General features: G+C 39.3%; 1 protein-coding gene across 2 annotated transcripts in view; it reads right to left on the bottom strand.

Annotated features, from left to right (window-relative positions):
- Positions 1–218: 218 nt before the first annotated feature.
- LOC107391664 (voltage-dependent calcium channel gamma-5 subunit) overlaps positions 219–13174 on the bottom strand; it is a 33067-nt gene continuing 20111 nt past the window's right edge. For both annotated transcript variants that reach the window (XM_015969074.3, XM_054744869.2), the window contains exons 3-6: positions 9916–10002; positions 5511–5651; positions 5243–5388; positions 219–2358 (exon numbers count right to left, since the gene is read on the bottom strand). In XM_015969074.3, the coding sequence (XP_015824560.1) occupies positions 2095–2358; positions 5243–5388; positions 5511–5651; positions 9916–10002 (638 nt within the window). In that variant the 3' untranslated portion in view covers positions 219–2094. The remainder of the gene's footprint in view (positions 2359–5242; positions 5389–5510; positions 5652–9915; positions 10003–13174) is intronic.

Genomic DNA, 13174 nt, shown 5'->3' with positions numbered 1-13174 from the left:
GCTGGGTGGCCTTTCAGTAACCCTGTAAAGGGTCATTTTAGCACATACTGGCTCAAGAAAATTATTTTAAAATATAAAAAAGTTGCAAAGTATCCCTTAAAATATTTGCAAAGCTGCCAAATTATAGCTAGTAGTTCTTGATATGTTTCACAAGCATGTACAAGAGACATTTTTCCATCTTTTGCATGGTGTTTTAGGCGATTAAAGGGAAACAAAGTCAGTCTTTATCAAATTGTATTTTTATTACGTGGTCCATTGCACATTTAACATCTTGAATATTTGTAAAACGACACACAGCATGTGGATATTTTACATCCGACTATGACTTTGTCTATGTGTAAAATATGTGTGAGCTACACATGTGCAACAGCTCACATGTTTCATGTGAAGCAGGAGGCGAAGCAGCTGCAGATGAAGCTACAAAACAGAACAAGCGGTTTCTGTTTGACACTTATGGCCATTTATACAAACATAACTTTATGTACACAGTGATGATTCCATATTTACAGCATTGGAGGTGAACAAACACTAATAGATCAACCAAAGATGGAAGCCTTGGCACAGTTTGTGGTTACAGGTTGAGTGTGCTTTGCTGCTACATGCTGAGTTTCACCTGGAGATCACGCCGTGCGACTATGAATTTCAGTAAAATATCAAACCAACCTGAAATGATTGCACAAGACTAAATGCACCTATGTAAGATGTTTATGGACACTTAATGCTGTATGAAACAGATATTTCAAGCCACTGAATCCCTGCTACACTAACAATCATTGTATTTTTGTTAAACTAATTTCCGTACTTTTCATTATGAATTCATGTCTTAGAAAAATATGTTTTCTGTAATTATCATTATCATTTATGTGATTTGGAGAGGTATTTGATATAGAAAATCTCATTTAGCAGTGTTTCCTTCAGTGTACCTTACATTCATGATGGCTTCATATCAAAATAACACTTTATACCTCCAAATTTCCACCTTGGAACTTCCCCTTTTTTGCCTTTCTCTTCTCTTCAATAACTCTGATAAAATAAATCAACTGAGCCGTGCCTACTGCTTCTTTTCTGTGTGAGTGTTGGTTAATTACACATTTTTACATATAGTAAACACGTCTGTGTATATGAGCTATAGGAACTTTGTTTCTCTGTATATACTGATTTGTATTGTCCCACTCACAGATTTAAAGCTGCTCTACGTTGGTGCACATGACACACTGAGTGTAAACTAAGAAATGTTTTTGTTTTCGGCTTTACAAGAATATACAGCTATACACTCAAAAGTCCATCAGGTCACATTTCATGTGAGTCAGATTCAAGAGAAAAGTAATTTGGGTCAAGAACAATAATTAGTTCCTATGAAAGTAATTTCAGAAGTTTTTTTTTTAATTAAAGGTGATGCAAGAATGAAAAAAAACATTGAGAATGTATGAAAGTAGTGAAATGGTTTAAATTTACTTTTATTCATAACATTAGATTATAGCCTGTAAAACAGCTTGCTTATTAAAATATTCGCTGGATTGTGTATTTATTTATTTAAATTTCACATTTATAACATATTTTTCTAAAACATCTGCAAAGTAACAACCAGGCGTGTAAAGGCTGCAAGGTGCACGAGTATGCTAACAGCACAAAGTACATTTATTTCCCCAGAAGTCTCCTGGTCCAGAAACCCCGACAGGAAACCGATTAGCTGCTGTTTTCTGGATGAAGCTACTTGCTGATATGATGTTTGTTTAATACTTTGATGCAAATCTGCATGTCTTTCTTCATCTCTAATCCCTAAAATTAGCTGGTTGTTCACCACTGATCACTAAACAGTGCAACAGGAGCTTGTTTAAGTACCGCCTGGATAAACTACATCCTCCCTCACCTGCCTGAAACAAAACTGAGGACTAAGAGGGTAATCTTGAACTCAAGTTTTGTATCTTCTAAAACCAAAAGCTGTAAACAAAAACCAGCTACTAAGGAATTACACACTTTCACAATCAGTTGGGAGGTCAAAACTTCAAGTTAGATGATATCAAATAACTGGACAGATATTTGTGAAAATCCAGAGCCCGCTACTATCAGCACAGTGGCCAGTTGCTGTCTGCCTCAGCAGGGGGAGGAGGACATCTGTTCATACTCTGGACATTTGAGGAGGGCAGGGTAGTTGGAGGAGTTCATCTGAAGGGAGGCCTCGGAGGAGATGGAGGAGGCACTGCGACCGCGTCCCGCCCAGGCATCCGGATGGAGGAACTGGCCCGAGTAATCTGAGCAGTTGCTGAGGCGAGGCTGGTAGAAGCCCTGATGTGGTCTGTACATCTCTTCTGCGGTGTAGCGCTTCATGAACAGGTACACTGACATGACACCTGCAGTCTAAAAACAAGAGAAAAGCATAAGCCCAATGTTACAAAGTAACACTTCATAAGTTTCCCGCTTCTTCCCCTACTGGTTAAAAAGCGGGATTACAACTGTTGTAAACAACCCTGCTGCAGGCTTTGCAGACAATGATGTCATCAGACAAGGTGTTTTATTTAGCACGTCTTTATGAATGTTTGAATATTGGCAGTGCAGAAACGAATCCCGAAAAGTAGGACTTTACTATTTTTTTGTGTTGGTTTTAAACTGAAATCGATCAACAATTCATTTGTTTTGTCAACCAAAGTCAAATATTTTACTCTGTGTCTCATTAAGGACAAAGGCACGTTATTGTGGCAATATGCTCAGTACGGTCTCCTACAGGGGACAATGTTGGTAGAGGAATGAAGTTCCTATGACCAGAGGGCTGCAGGTTTGAGCCCTGCTCAGTATGTGGCAGTCTCGGTCGTGTCCTTGGGCAAGACACTTCACCCTTCTTGACCGGTGGCAGCCTCGCCTTCATCAGTGCGCCCCAGGGCAGCTGTGGCTAAGATGTAGTGTTGAAGATTGATTTTCACAATGAATCAGCATAAGCTAATCAATACAATCTTTTTGAGAATTAGAATTTTTACACTTAACCAATATAACCTTTTTCTGCTTAAACGAATATGACCAGTTTCAGTCTAATTGCTTTCAGTTTATGAATGTGTTGTTCAATCATTTAATCTTCATTCGGTATTAGGTCTGAGGAACATTTTACAAATTATTCTTATTTCTTACTGTGTTTGCTTTGAAGGAAATTAAACTTTGCAGAAGTGCTGCTGACCAACAGAGATAACTTTGCAGAAAACAATGGTGCTGTAAGTTTCTATAGCAACGGCCTGACTTAAGTAAAACTTGTGATGAACCTAAAGGTGAAAAGAAAAATAACAGGAAACATATGTCTGAAGTGCAAGCAGAAGATGGCTAGAACACAACTGAAATGGGGACGTGTTTTATTGGGTGAAGATAAACTTTTGGCCTACTGTTGCTGAGCCAAAGATCACCAGGAGTTCTGTCTCAGAAAAGTCTTGGCTGTTGATGGGCAGGTAAAATCAGAATGTGTTTTAGACTGTGAACTCATGTGGACCGCCCACATGAAGAGGAGTGGTATATGACTGGGAATGCCCCAGTCTATTGTGGAATTGTTGTAAAAAACATGATTTCAATAAAAGGGCTGACGAGAAAAGTCATAAGTCAGAAGATACATCAGCAGGGGACTGCTTGTGTTCTTTTCACCTGAAGCCAACCAAAGATTTGTGTGTGTGTGCATATTATTTTGGGCTTAAAGTGTAGATCTCTCCTCAGGGTCACCTCCAAAAAACCAGGGAGTGGACAGATGAAATAATTTCAACCAATTCAGAAGCTCAACACAACAAACAAGTGAATGTGTTTGTAAATTAATGAATTGTTGTGTTGTAAAGTGCCTTGGAGGGTTGTAGAGCTCTAGACAGTGGTATATAAATACAGGCCATTTACCATTTATGCCCAGGATGATGAATAAAATGTAAAAATGGTCTTTACTGGAGCAATAACTCATTTCCCTTTAAAATAAGTCAAATTAGAAATACATCTCTCTCACAGACTGACTTATCTCTTTGTTCTTGTATAAATGAACGTTCATGGCAGCATCTCCTTGCAGTTTCGTGAGCCTCACTTTGTGAGCAGATTGGCCCCAATTGCAATTCGGTAAATGTGTGTTTCATTGTCTCTCGCTTCTCTTCGACTGCAGGTATTAGGTGATTGATAAAATCCCTAACATAATCCGGCTCGAAGGACCAAATTATGTTAGGGATTTTATCAGTCACCTAATACCTGCAGTCGGAGAGAAGCGAGAGACATTTAAACAAACAAGCTACTGTCTGCAAAAAGGGCAGTTGTAAGCCTCAACCATTGCTTGAGCGTCTACCCTTATTCTCATCCACAGTGACAGCCGTGTGCAACCTGTAGCTTTAAATTCATCTGATGTTTCAATAAATTCTACTGATATTTTATGTATATTATATGGTCTTGCTAATCCTTCCCAATCTCTTTATAGGAACTGCTATGAATTGTAAAATTGTCGCATCACAGTATCTGCACATCAAGATGTATGTAATCGCTTCCCTTATGATTCTGATGATGTTGAATTAACTGATGTTCCATTATCTCACTTGTTTCTCTGTAAACTGCTGTTTGATGTTATTGTCAGTTGTGTTTGCCTTCTCATGTTTTATTATTTTTACTTGTTCTTTTATTTTATTATTTTACTTTATTCGTCCTTTGATTTGTTATTTTCTTTTTGTTTGGTTATCCTATACAGATAAACAGGAGGGAATATGTTATAGAAATTTTATGTTCTATTATTTTTTGATCATTAATCCTATTAATTGAATGTAACTGCCTTGTACCTTGTAACTTCCCATACACACACACACACACTGTCTCTCTCACACAGACTGTCTTATCTCTTTGTTCTTGTATAAATAAACTCTCAGGGCAGCATCTCCTTGCAGTTTCGTGAGCCTCACTTTGTGAGCATATCTGCCCCAATTGCAAATCGGTAAATGAGTTTCATTGTCTCTCTTTTCTCTTTGACTGCAGGTATTAGGTGACTGATAAAATCTCTAACATAATCCGGCTCTAAGAACCAAATTATGTTAGGGATTTTATCAGTCACCTAATTCCAAACTGTAAATTGTCTGTTTAATTGTCTCTCTTTTCTCTCTGACTACAGGTATTAGGTAATTGATAAAATCCCTAACACATACATACAAATTTAATGGGCAATAATTAAGACAATGTACTAAGTGTTTATATAAAAGAAACATGAAGCAGACATTTTGATTTAAAAATACCCTAAATTACTAAAGATGTGGCTTACCTCTGTGAGCAAAAAAGAAATGGCAGCAAAAGCAAAGGACCAGCCGTACTTGTAGCTGAAATAGGCCTCATTAGTTTTGGTTCTGTTCAGCATTTCGTCATTAATGTTGGAGATGTACAAAACCAGACCAACTACCAGAGACAAGCCTGCAGGTGTCACAGAGAACAGGCATTACAGGTATTTTGATGGCAAAAACATTTCAGCAGAATGATCTGATTTAACAAAACCAATCACACATAACTGTGTTTCTAAAGAATAAGGACCGTACCCGAAAGGATGAAGAAGATTCCAGAAACAAAGGCCAGGATGGTGCGGTGTGGCCGAATGTGGCCGATGTTACTGAGGACGAAACCGATGAACATGAAGAAGAGACTAACCAGAGGAAAGGGCGTCGAAGAACGAATCATTTCTAAAATAACAGAAGGGAAGGAGAACAAAGTGAAGTCACTTCCGAGATTTATATCAAGTTTTTAGTGTCATAAAAGAAGTTTATAAAATATATTGCCTGGCCCCAAAAAATGTAACCACTTGGATTTAACTAAGCAAATAGGTAGGAGCCTTTTATTGGATAATTACAGCATAGGCAGTTATCTTCCAGCTGGCAACAAGTTATTTAACCCCAACTGGTGCAAGGAGTTGCTTCTCATTTCTTAAACAACATGTGGAAAGACATCTGGTGGTCGTAGAAAATATGTTTGGGAAGGGTCAGATCATTGGCATCAGGCAGAGAAAACATCTAAGGAGATTGCAGAAACGACTAAAACTGGGTTAAGAATGGTCAAACGCATTATTATAAACTGGTCTGATGAGTCCTGATGGACCCTGTTCCAGACTGATGGTGTATCAGGGTAAGAAGAGAGGCAGATGAAGTGATGCACCCATCATGCCTAGTGCCCACTGTACAAACCTGTGGGGGCAGTGTTATGATCTGGGGTTGCTGCAGTTGGTCAGGTCTAGGTTCAGAGACAGGATGTGCTCCAAGAATGAGGTCAGCTGACTACCTGAATATGTTGAATGACTAGGTTATGTCCAGACTGTAACCCCATTGAGAATCTTTGGGATGTGCTGGAGAAGGCTTTGTGCAGTGGTGAGACTACCATAATCAATGCAAGATCTTGGTGAAAAATTAATGCAACACTGGATGGAAATAAGTCTTGTGACATTGCAGAAGCTCATCAAAACAATACCACAACGAATATGTGCTGCAACCAGAGCTTAAGGTGGGCCAACACCATTTTATTTGGTGGTGACGTTTCAGAGGAGTTAGGCAGTGCATATTCCTCAATTGGCAGAAATCCACATGGAGATGTTTCATGGTCTTAACTCTTTGGTCTTGGATAGAAGGAACCTATTTTTGAATTGAGTAAAGGGCAAAGTACTGCACAAAGTAAACAGAGCCAAGAGTGCATGTACATATCTCTCTGCCCTCTGTTGTGTTCTCCTTATTTCAACCATCTCAGAGGACCAGACGTAGCAGGCCACAGCTCTTTAAACCCTGGATTGAAATCTCACCTTTCCTACTAAAAGTTTCAATTCAGTATAAAGTTAAAGGTTTGGTTTACTCATTTATTCAATACATTTCCAGTGTTCTCTAGTAAAAAGATGCCTTATGAGTCATAAAAAAAATCTGTGAGGGTCCTGTTCTGAGATTCAGAAGTTTGCTGTGCAGAGGTGGGCTGAAAACAGCAGGTTTGCTCATTAATATTAATGATATGCACACACCTTGCTTTTGATTGGCTAACAGAATGGGTTCAGCCATGCTGCAAAGGCACTATCACCAATACACTCTTCGCTCTCTCCCCTCGCTGCAAAAAACAAAACACAAAAAGACTTCCTGTGGGCGGCCACAAGCCAAGATGGGCAAGGCCATGAATGCAAATTCACAGTGTGACATAGATCTGTGAGAATTTTCAAATTCACCGTTTTATTTTCTTTCAGAAGCTAATGCAGGTGATAGGTGTAGGAGACAGTCAACCACACTTTTAAAGTCCCATCATCACACACGGGTGAAATTACATCTCCACATTTGATCCATCCCCGTGGCAGCAGAGAGCTGCAGCATTGGCTGTGCTTGGGAACTTTTTGGTGGTTTAACCCCCCAATCCAACCCCTTAAAGCTGGGTGTCAAGTGCAGGGGCATTGGGTCCCATTTTTAAAGTCAATGACCCGATTGTGGATTTGAACCCCGATCTCCCAGTCTCAGGTTAGACACTCTACCACTAAACCACTGAGATGAATATCCCCATACGCAAAAAAGGGAAAAATAGCTTAGAAAAAGGGAAAATAAATACATATAGGAACATTATTAAATAATTACTTTGAGTCAGTATATGTCCCATGTTTACATAGAAATTTTAAAAAATGAAGCTCTTCAATTTTCACTTGTTTAATAAAAAGAAGAGCTGATTTTTTGTCACAATTCATTATTTTGGCCACACCCACACCTGTCTCTTTCATTGTTTCACCTTTTTACATCATTTTTCGTACACATCAGCTCAACCAATTATAAAGTTATCCTAGAAAGGCTCTTTCTTCTTGGTAATTTGTAAATAAATGTAAAAATATTCTCTTTGACTTTCCTGCTTTCAAGTTCCCAAAATGTGCTCCGACGGCCCTAAGGGACACATTTATGAAGCGTGTTGTTGTTTTTAACCTGCTTTATTTTTTTTCTTTTTTGTGGGACAATTTGTTACATCTTTGACATCAAAGATTATTTTTAGGCCACATGAGGACAACAGAGCTATCAGATCTGAAGTGGATGTCTGAGGACTGGTTATTCTGTGTCGCAGCATGTTCCCCTGCAGGAGGTGTTTAAAAAATGTAAACGACTCTTCTACATTTTTCATACACACAGAGCTCTTATCTTCAGTGGTTAGTTCATAGGGGTTGGGTCAGAAATAAATCACTTGAAGAAGATGGAATGGAACACGAGTGCACTTGGGGTAAAATAACAAGAGGGTTAAAGAGTTAGACACTTAAAATGGTTAAATTTGACCCTGTTCTATTATAAAAACAGGGAAAGCGTTCATAATTTCTATTTCTCCAAAATCCGTCCCCTGGCCTCTACAGCAATAAATAAATAAATCATTTTTGCAAGCCTAGAGCGTTGACCAGTAGACTTACATATGGGAACTGTCAATCAATGAAAATGCAACCCAGTCAGATTGGCACTACAACAAACATAAAGAAGCCAAAGGTTTCAATGGAGCAACCAAAACAGTTATGGATTCCCAATCTCCGTTCTACTTCTCAAAGAAAATCGTCGTCGTCGTCGTCTTCCTCCGCTTATCCAGGTCCGGGTCGCGGGGGCAGCATCCCAACTAGGGAGCTCCAGACCGTCCTCTCCTCGGCCTTCTCCACCAGCTCCTCCGGCAGGACCCGAAGGCGTTCCCGGACCAGATTGTTGATGTAACCTCTCCAACGTGTCCTGGGTCGACCCGGGGGCCTCCTGCCGGCAGGACATACCCGAAACACCTCCCCGGGGAGGCATCCAGGAGGCATCCTGACCAGATGGCCAAACCACCTCAACTGGCTCCTTTCGATCCAGAGGAGCACATGGGCTCTTCCAAGTGTGGACCCACCACCCCGCAGGAGGAACATGAAGGGTCCGGTGCAATGTGGATCGGGTGGCAGACCAAGGTGGGAGCCTTGGCGGTCCGATCCCCGGACAAGAAAACTGTTTTTTTGGGATCTCAAAGAAAATATCCGTTTAAATTTTTTTATCTCCTAAACTAATATAAATGGTTCTACGCTGTGACATGAAACGGTAATCAGTGAGAGAAAATAATTTAGGGAATCAGGGACTAAATTAGACCTACCTGTTGTAAAGTATTTTGATTTAAAGATATGCACTTTTGTTCCTATGTTTCGATATTAAAGCTGCTAGAACACATTTTGAAACAAAAAAAGAGCTTAAAATATTGTTTTTTTCATGTCTCTTAACAATGTTCTGTTGTAGTGTAGGTATAAAGATGTTGTGGAGATTAAAGTGAAAATGAAATAAGTAATAAAACTATTCTCTCGCATTTGTCTAAAAACCTCCATCAATAACACATTTCAGACTAAACGCAACTAGTGAACCATCTGATTGTTGGTCTTGCCAAACCGCAGCAATATCCTGCGTTCTCCATTCATGACACACTTGCATATTTAGCAACAGAACACCACTGGTGTAAGAGGTTCTCAGTTCAATAATATTAGAAAAGGAGAAACAGCTGGCTGCTACCACTTCAACTTTAGGAAAAACTACCAGAGTCCTACAAAGAAAAACACCATTTGAAGTCACGGACAACAAAAGATGAAATCTTGCACAAACTGGTTAATACCTAGGACACACCGGAGACAGACACACTGTTGCATAGTCATTTTAAATAGAAGCCATTATAGTTAATCATTCAATCAATCAATCAAAGCTTTATTTATAAAGTGCTTTCCTGTTGGGAAGCCCAAGGCTTTACAGCACAAGTAAAACGGCAATTCTGATCACGTAAAAACAATAGAGTCACTTCCTGTTCTCAAGTCCTGTGTGATGTTGTGACTATCGTGCGATTTTCCAAGAAGCGCTTAGCATCGCAGCACATCTTGTCCGACCACTTGATTACGTAAAACCGCGGGTGCGACGCAGCACGTCTGCCTCCGGTGTGCCCCAGGCTTAAGTGCGAAGAGTTACTTACTGAGTACACTGACGGTGGACTCAGATGTAATCTGGACATTGGTAGGCATCACGTACTCGATGGTAAAACATCTTCCTTTCTCCTCACCTGAAACAACAGAGAAGGAAAAATGACATCTTTCAAAAATATTTGAATAAGTTTTCCTCAGTGTTAGGGTAACACCAGATAGTGTTTTAAAACTTTAAGCTATAGCTTGGTGAGTTAGCAACTTTACCAGTTTCATATTTGAAACCACTTTGCAGCCCTTTATGGCCAGATACTGCACTCAGCAGCTTGTTGAAGTGGGTAGGTGTCCTATAGGGGGAACTCTCTACCTGATTTACAGCTGTTAGCTGTAACGCTAGCATTTTCAGTTTGCCAATCATCACTAAAAAGCACAAGAAGAATTAAAAGAAGTTTGCTTTTTCTGTTGACATCATGGAAGAGCCTGGAAGTAAAAGTAAGAGAGTAATGTCTTTGGAGGCGAAGCAAATAACTAAAACCGAAGTAACAATGACGCTGCCAACACTAGTGTGAGAGAGCTAAAGGAGGCTACTAAATCACGAACTGATAGTGACCTGGCTTTGTTGCTGCTGGACTTGTTAGCAATATTTTTTGTCCAACAGTGTGGATCTTTTTACTTAGTGGTTTATTTTAGTATTAGTTGGCTCATGTTAATGTTAGCTTGTTGTTAGCACTAGCTACAGCAGGCTGCAGCAAGGTTGTTTACAACAGTTGTAATTCCACTTTCAACCATAGGGCAGAGGAGCAGAAAACTGCTCAGTGTTACTTTAACTGAGAAAAATAAACAGTGCAGGCAAAAATAAAGGTGGAACATCCCTTTCTATTATCCATAAAACCATACTGTGTGCTGTAAACAAACCAGTTTTGTGTAAAATCGGTGAATGAGTTTATATTTTATCTGAGTTTGATCATTAGAATAATATCAGATTTTACATCTGAATATAACCCACAGCTGTTGCTGTAAGAATGTGTTTGAGGAACACTCAGTTATATGCTAACACACACACACACACACACACACACACACACACACACACACATCAAAAGCTGGCAGCAAGTAACGTCTTTCTCAGCATTTAATTAACCCTACACACTGTGAGGTGTTAGGTGATATTTTGTGATTCAGCATCACTAGCTAGATTTCAACATGCAGCTAATGAAAGGAATGATTAATGTGTTCATAAGACTACTCTTTAGGTTACAGAAATGATTTAGATTTAGTAGGAGGAGCTATTCTCCAACCAGGAGAAGGCCTAAAGGAACACCCAGGACACGCTGGAGAGACTATGTGTCACAGCTGGTCAGGGAATGCCTTGGGATTCCCCAGGAGGAGCTGGTCCAAGTGGATGCGGAGAGGGAAGTCTGGGCCTCTCTGCTTAGGCTACTGCCCCCGTGACCCAACCCTGGATAAGCAGCCGAAAATGGATGGATGGAGTAATTTTTATGCATCTAAGTAAAAAATAAACCAAACAAAATTAACTAAACATAAAAAATCTGTTAATTATTTTAAAGTGTTAATTAATGTCTGATATTATCGACCAATATTGGCATTAAAATCTAATATTAGAAATTATGCATTTTACTCATTTAATGACACATCACATTATACATCAAACTCTTCGGCTACTTCACTTCTCACTCACAATATCAAAATATACCAGATCCCAGGTACAGTTTTTGGGAAAATGTGTTTGTTTGTCACAACTGGCCTAACTTAAACTGAAATAGTTGTCATATTTTGCTGAGAAATTTTTGAACGTTTCAGTATGCACAATAGGAGATATGTGATGTGATGTTGGTTACTTAAAAAAAATTCTGTTGTGTTGTTTTCTTTTAAAGGTGGTGACCCGCAGATAATTGTATCAATTTATATCAGTGTCTGAAATTAAGAGTTAGACCATACCTGTTTATCTTATGTTGGTAAAAACGGCGATATCAAACATCCTACAGATGATTAATTTGCAATCTAGAAGTCAGAGGACTTTAACATTCAGTCATCAAAACACTTATTGTAAGACACACACGTGGTAAAAAAAATAACTACTAGTACTGAAAAAGAAATGGAAAGTATTTGTCCAAACCAAAACATCACATTGCTTGATTAAATTAAAAGATCTACAATGGAAGTCATTTTGACATCTTATTGTTTGTCTCTTCTATGAAAATTTGCTTCACTTAGAGGATGCAACTATATTTTCTTCACTGCCCGAATGTTCCCCAAAATGAGCACCCTAATGCTGCTAAATCTGCCACATCAATAAAGCCAGCCAACATCAGTTGTGCAAACTCACACATGACTGCTGGTGTGATTGTGAGCAATTAGCGTTTCTGGGTCAAACACTGTACCAGAATAGCTAAAAGCCACTCCATTCCCTCAAAAGATACAATGAACCATTTGTTAATGTGTGGCCTGATGTCCAAAGTGGCCTTCAATGTGGAAAAGTAACATCTGTTATCGAATCACAGCTGGATTTGGTCACATAATCATCATGACTGAATGATTTACCCCAAAATAGCAGATCCACCAATCAACCAGAGCCACCAATGAAGACACAAATACAAAAGAATGGCTTTTTACATTTAGCATAAAATGGCTAAGGTGAACCTTCACACCAAAGAAGTCTAGAAACTGGCAGTTAAATGATTGAAATTATCCTCTGTTGGGCTTAAAGATTGGCTACTGATTAATGTTCTGCCTGCAATTCTTCCCAAAAATCTGCTATACCATACCATATCATACAATATAATACCATATCGTATCGTATCGTATCGCATCGCATGCCATGTTTATTTCTAAAGTACATTTTAAACTGGCATGACAGCTAACCAAAGTCCTGTACAGTAAAGAACAAGGCTCCCTATAGTACCCATCCCCTGGGGAAGCGGTGAGCTGCAGACACGGCCGAGCTCAGGAGCCGTTTAGTGGATTAACCCCCAAATCCAACCTTTCAATGCTGAGTAGCAAGCAGGGAGGCATTGGGTCCCATTTTTAAAAAAAAGTCTTTGGAATGACGAGCTTGGATTTAAACTCACAATCTCCCAGCCTCAGGGCGGACACTCATACTACTAGGCCACTGAGCTAAAAGACTGAATACAACAACCAACAAAATAAATTAGAAACAGGTTAAAAGAGTCATGATAGTGAAATGACTAAACATCATACACTAAAAATTAGGGATGCACGATATATCTGCATTGGTAATCTGATGTGTAATTGTTTAGTCCTGTAACAGTGATGGTAATCATCTCAGAAGCA

The sequence above is a fragment of the Nothobranchius furzeri genome, chromosome 4 (assembly GCF_043380555.1).
Source record: "Nothobranchius furzeri strain GRZ-AD chromosome 4, NfurGRZ-RIMD1, whole genome shotgun sequence".
Taxonomy (NCBI): domain Eukaryota; kingdom Metazoa; phylum Chordata; class Actinopteri; order Cyprinodontiformes; family Nothobranchiidae; genus Nothobranchius; species Nothobranchius furzeri.
This window is presented reverse-complemented; position numbering and strand designations above follow the sequence as displayed.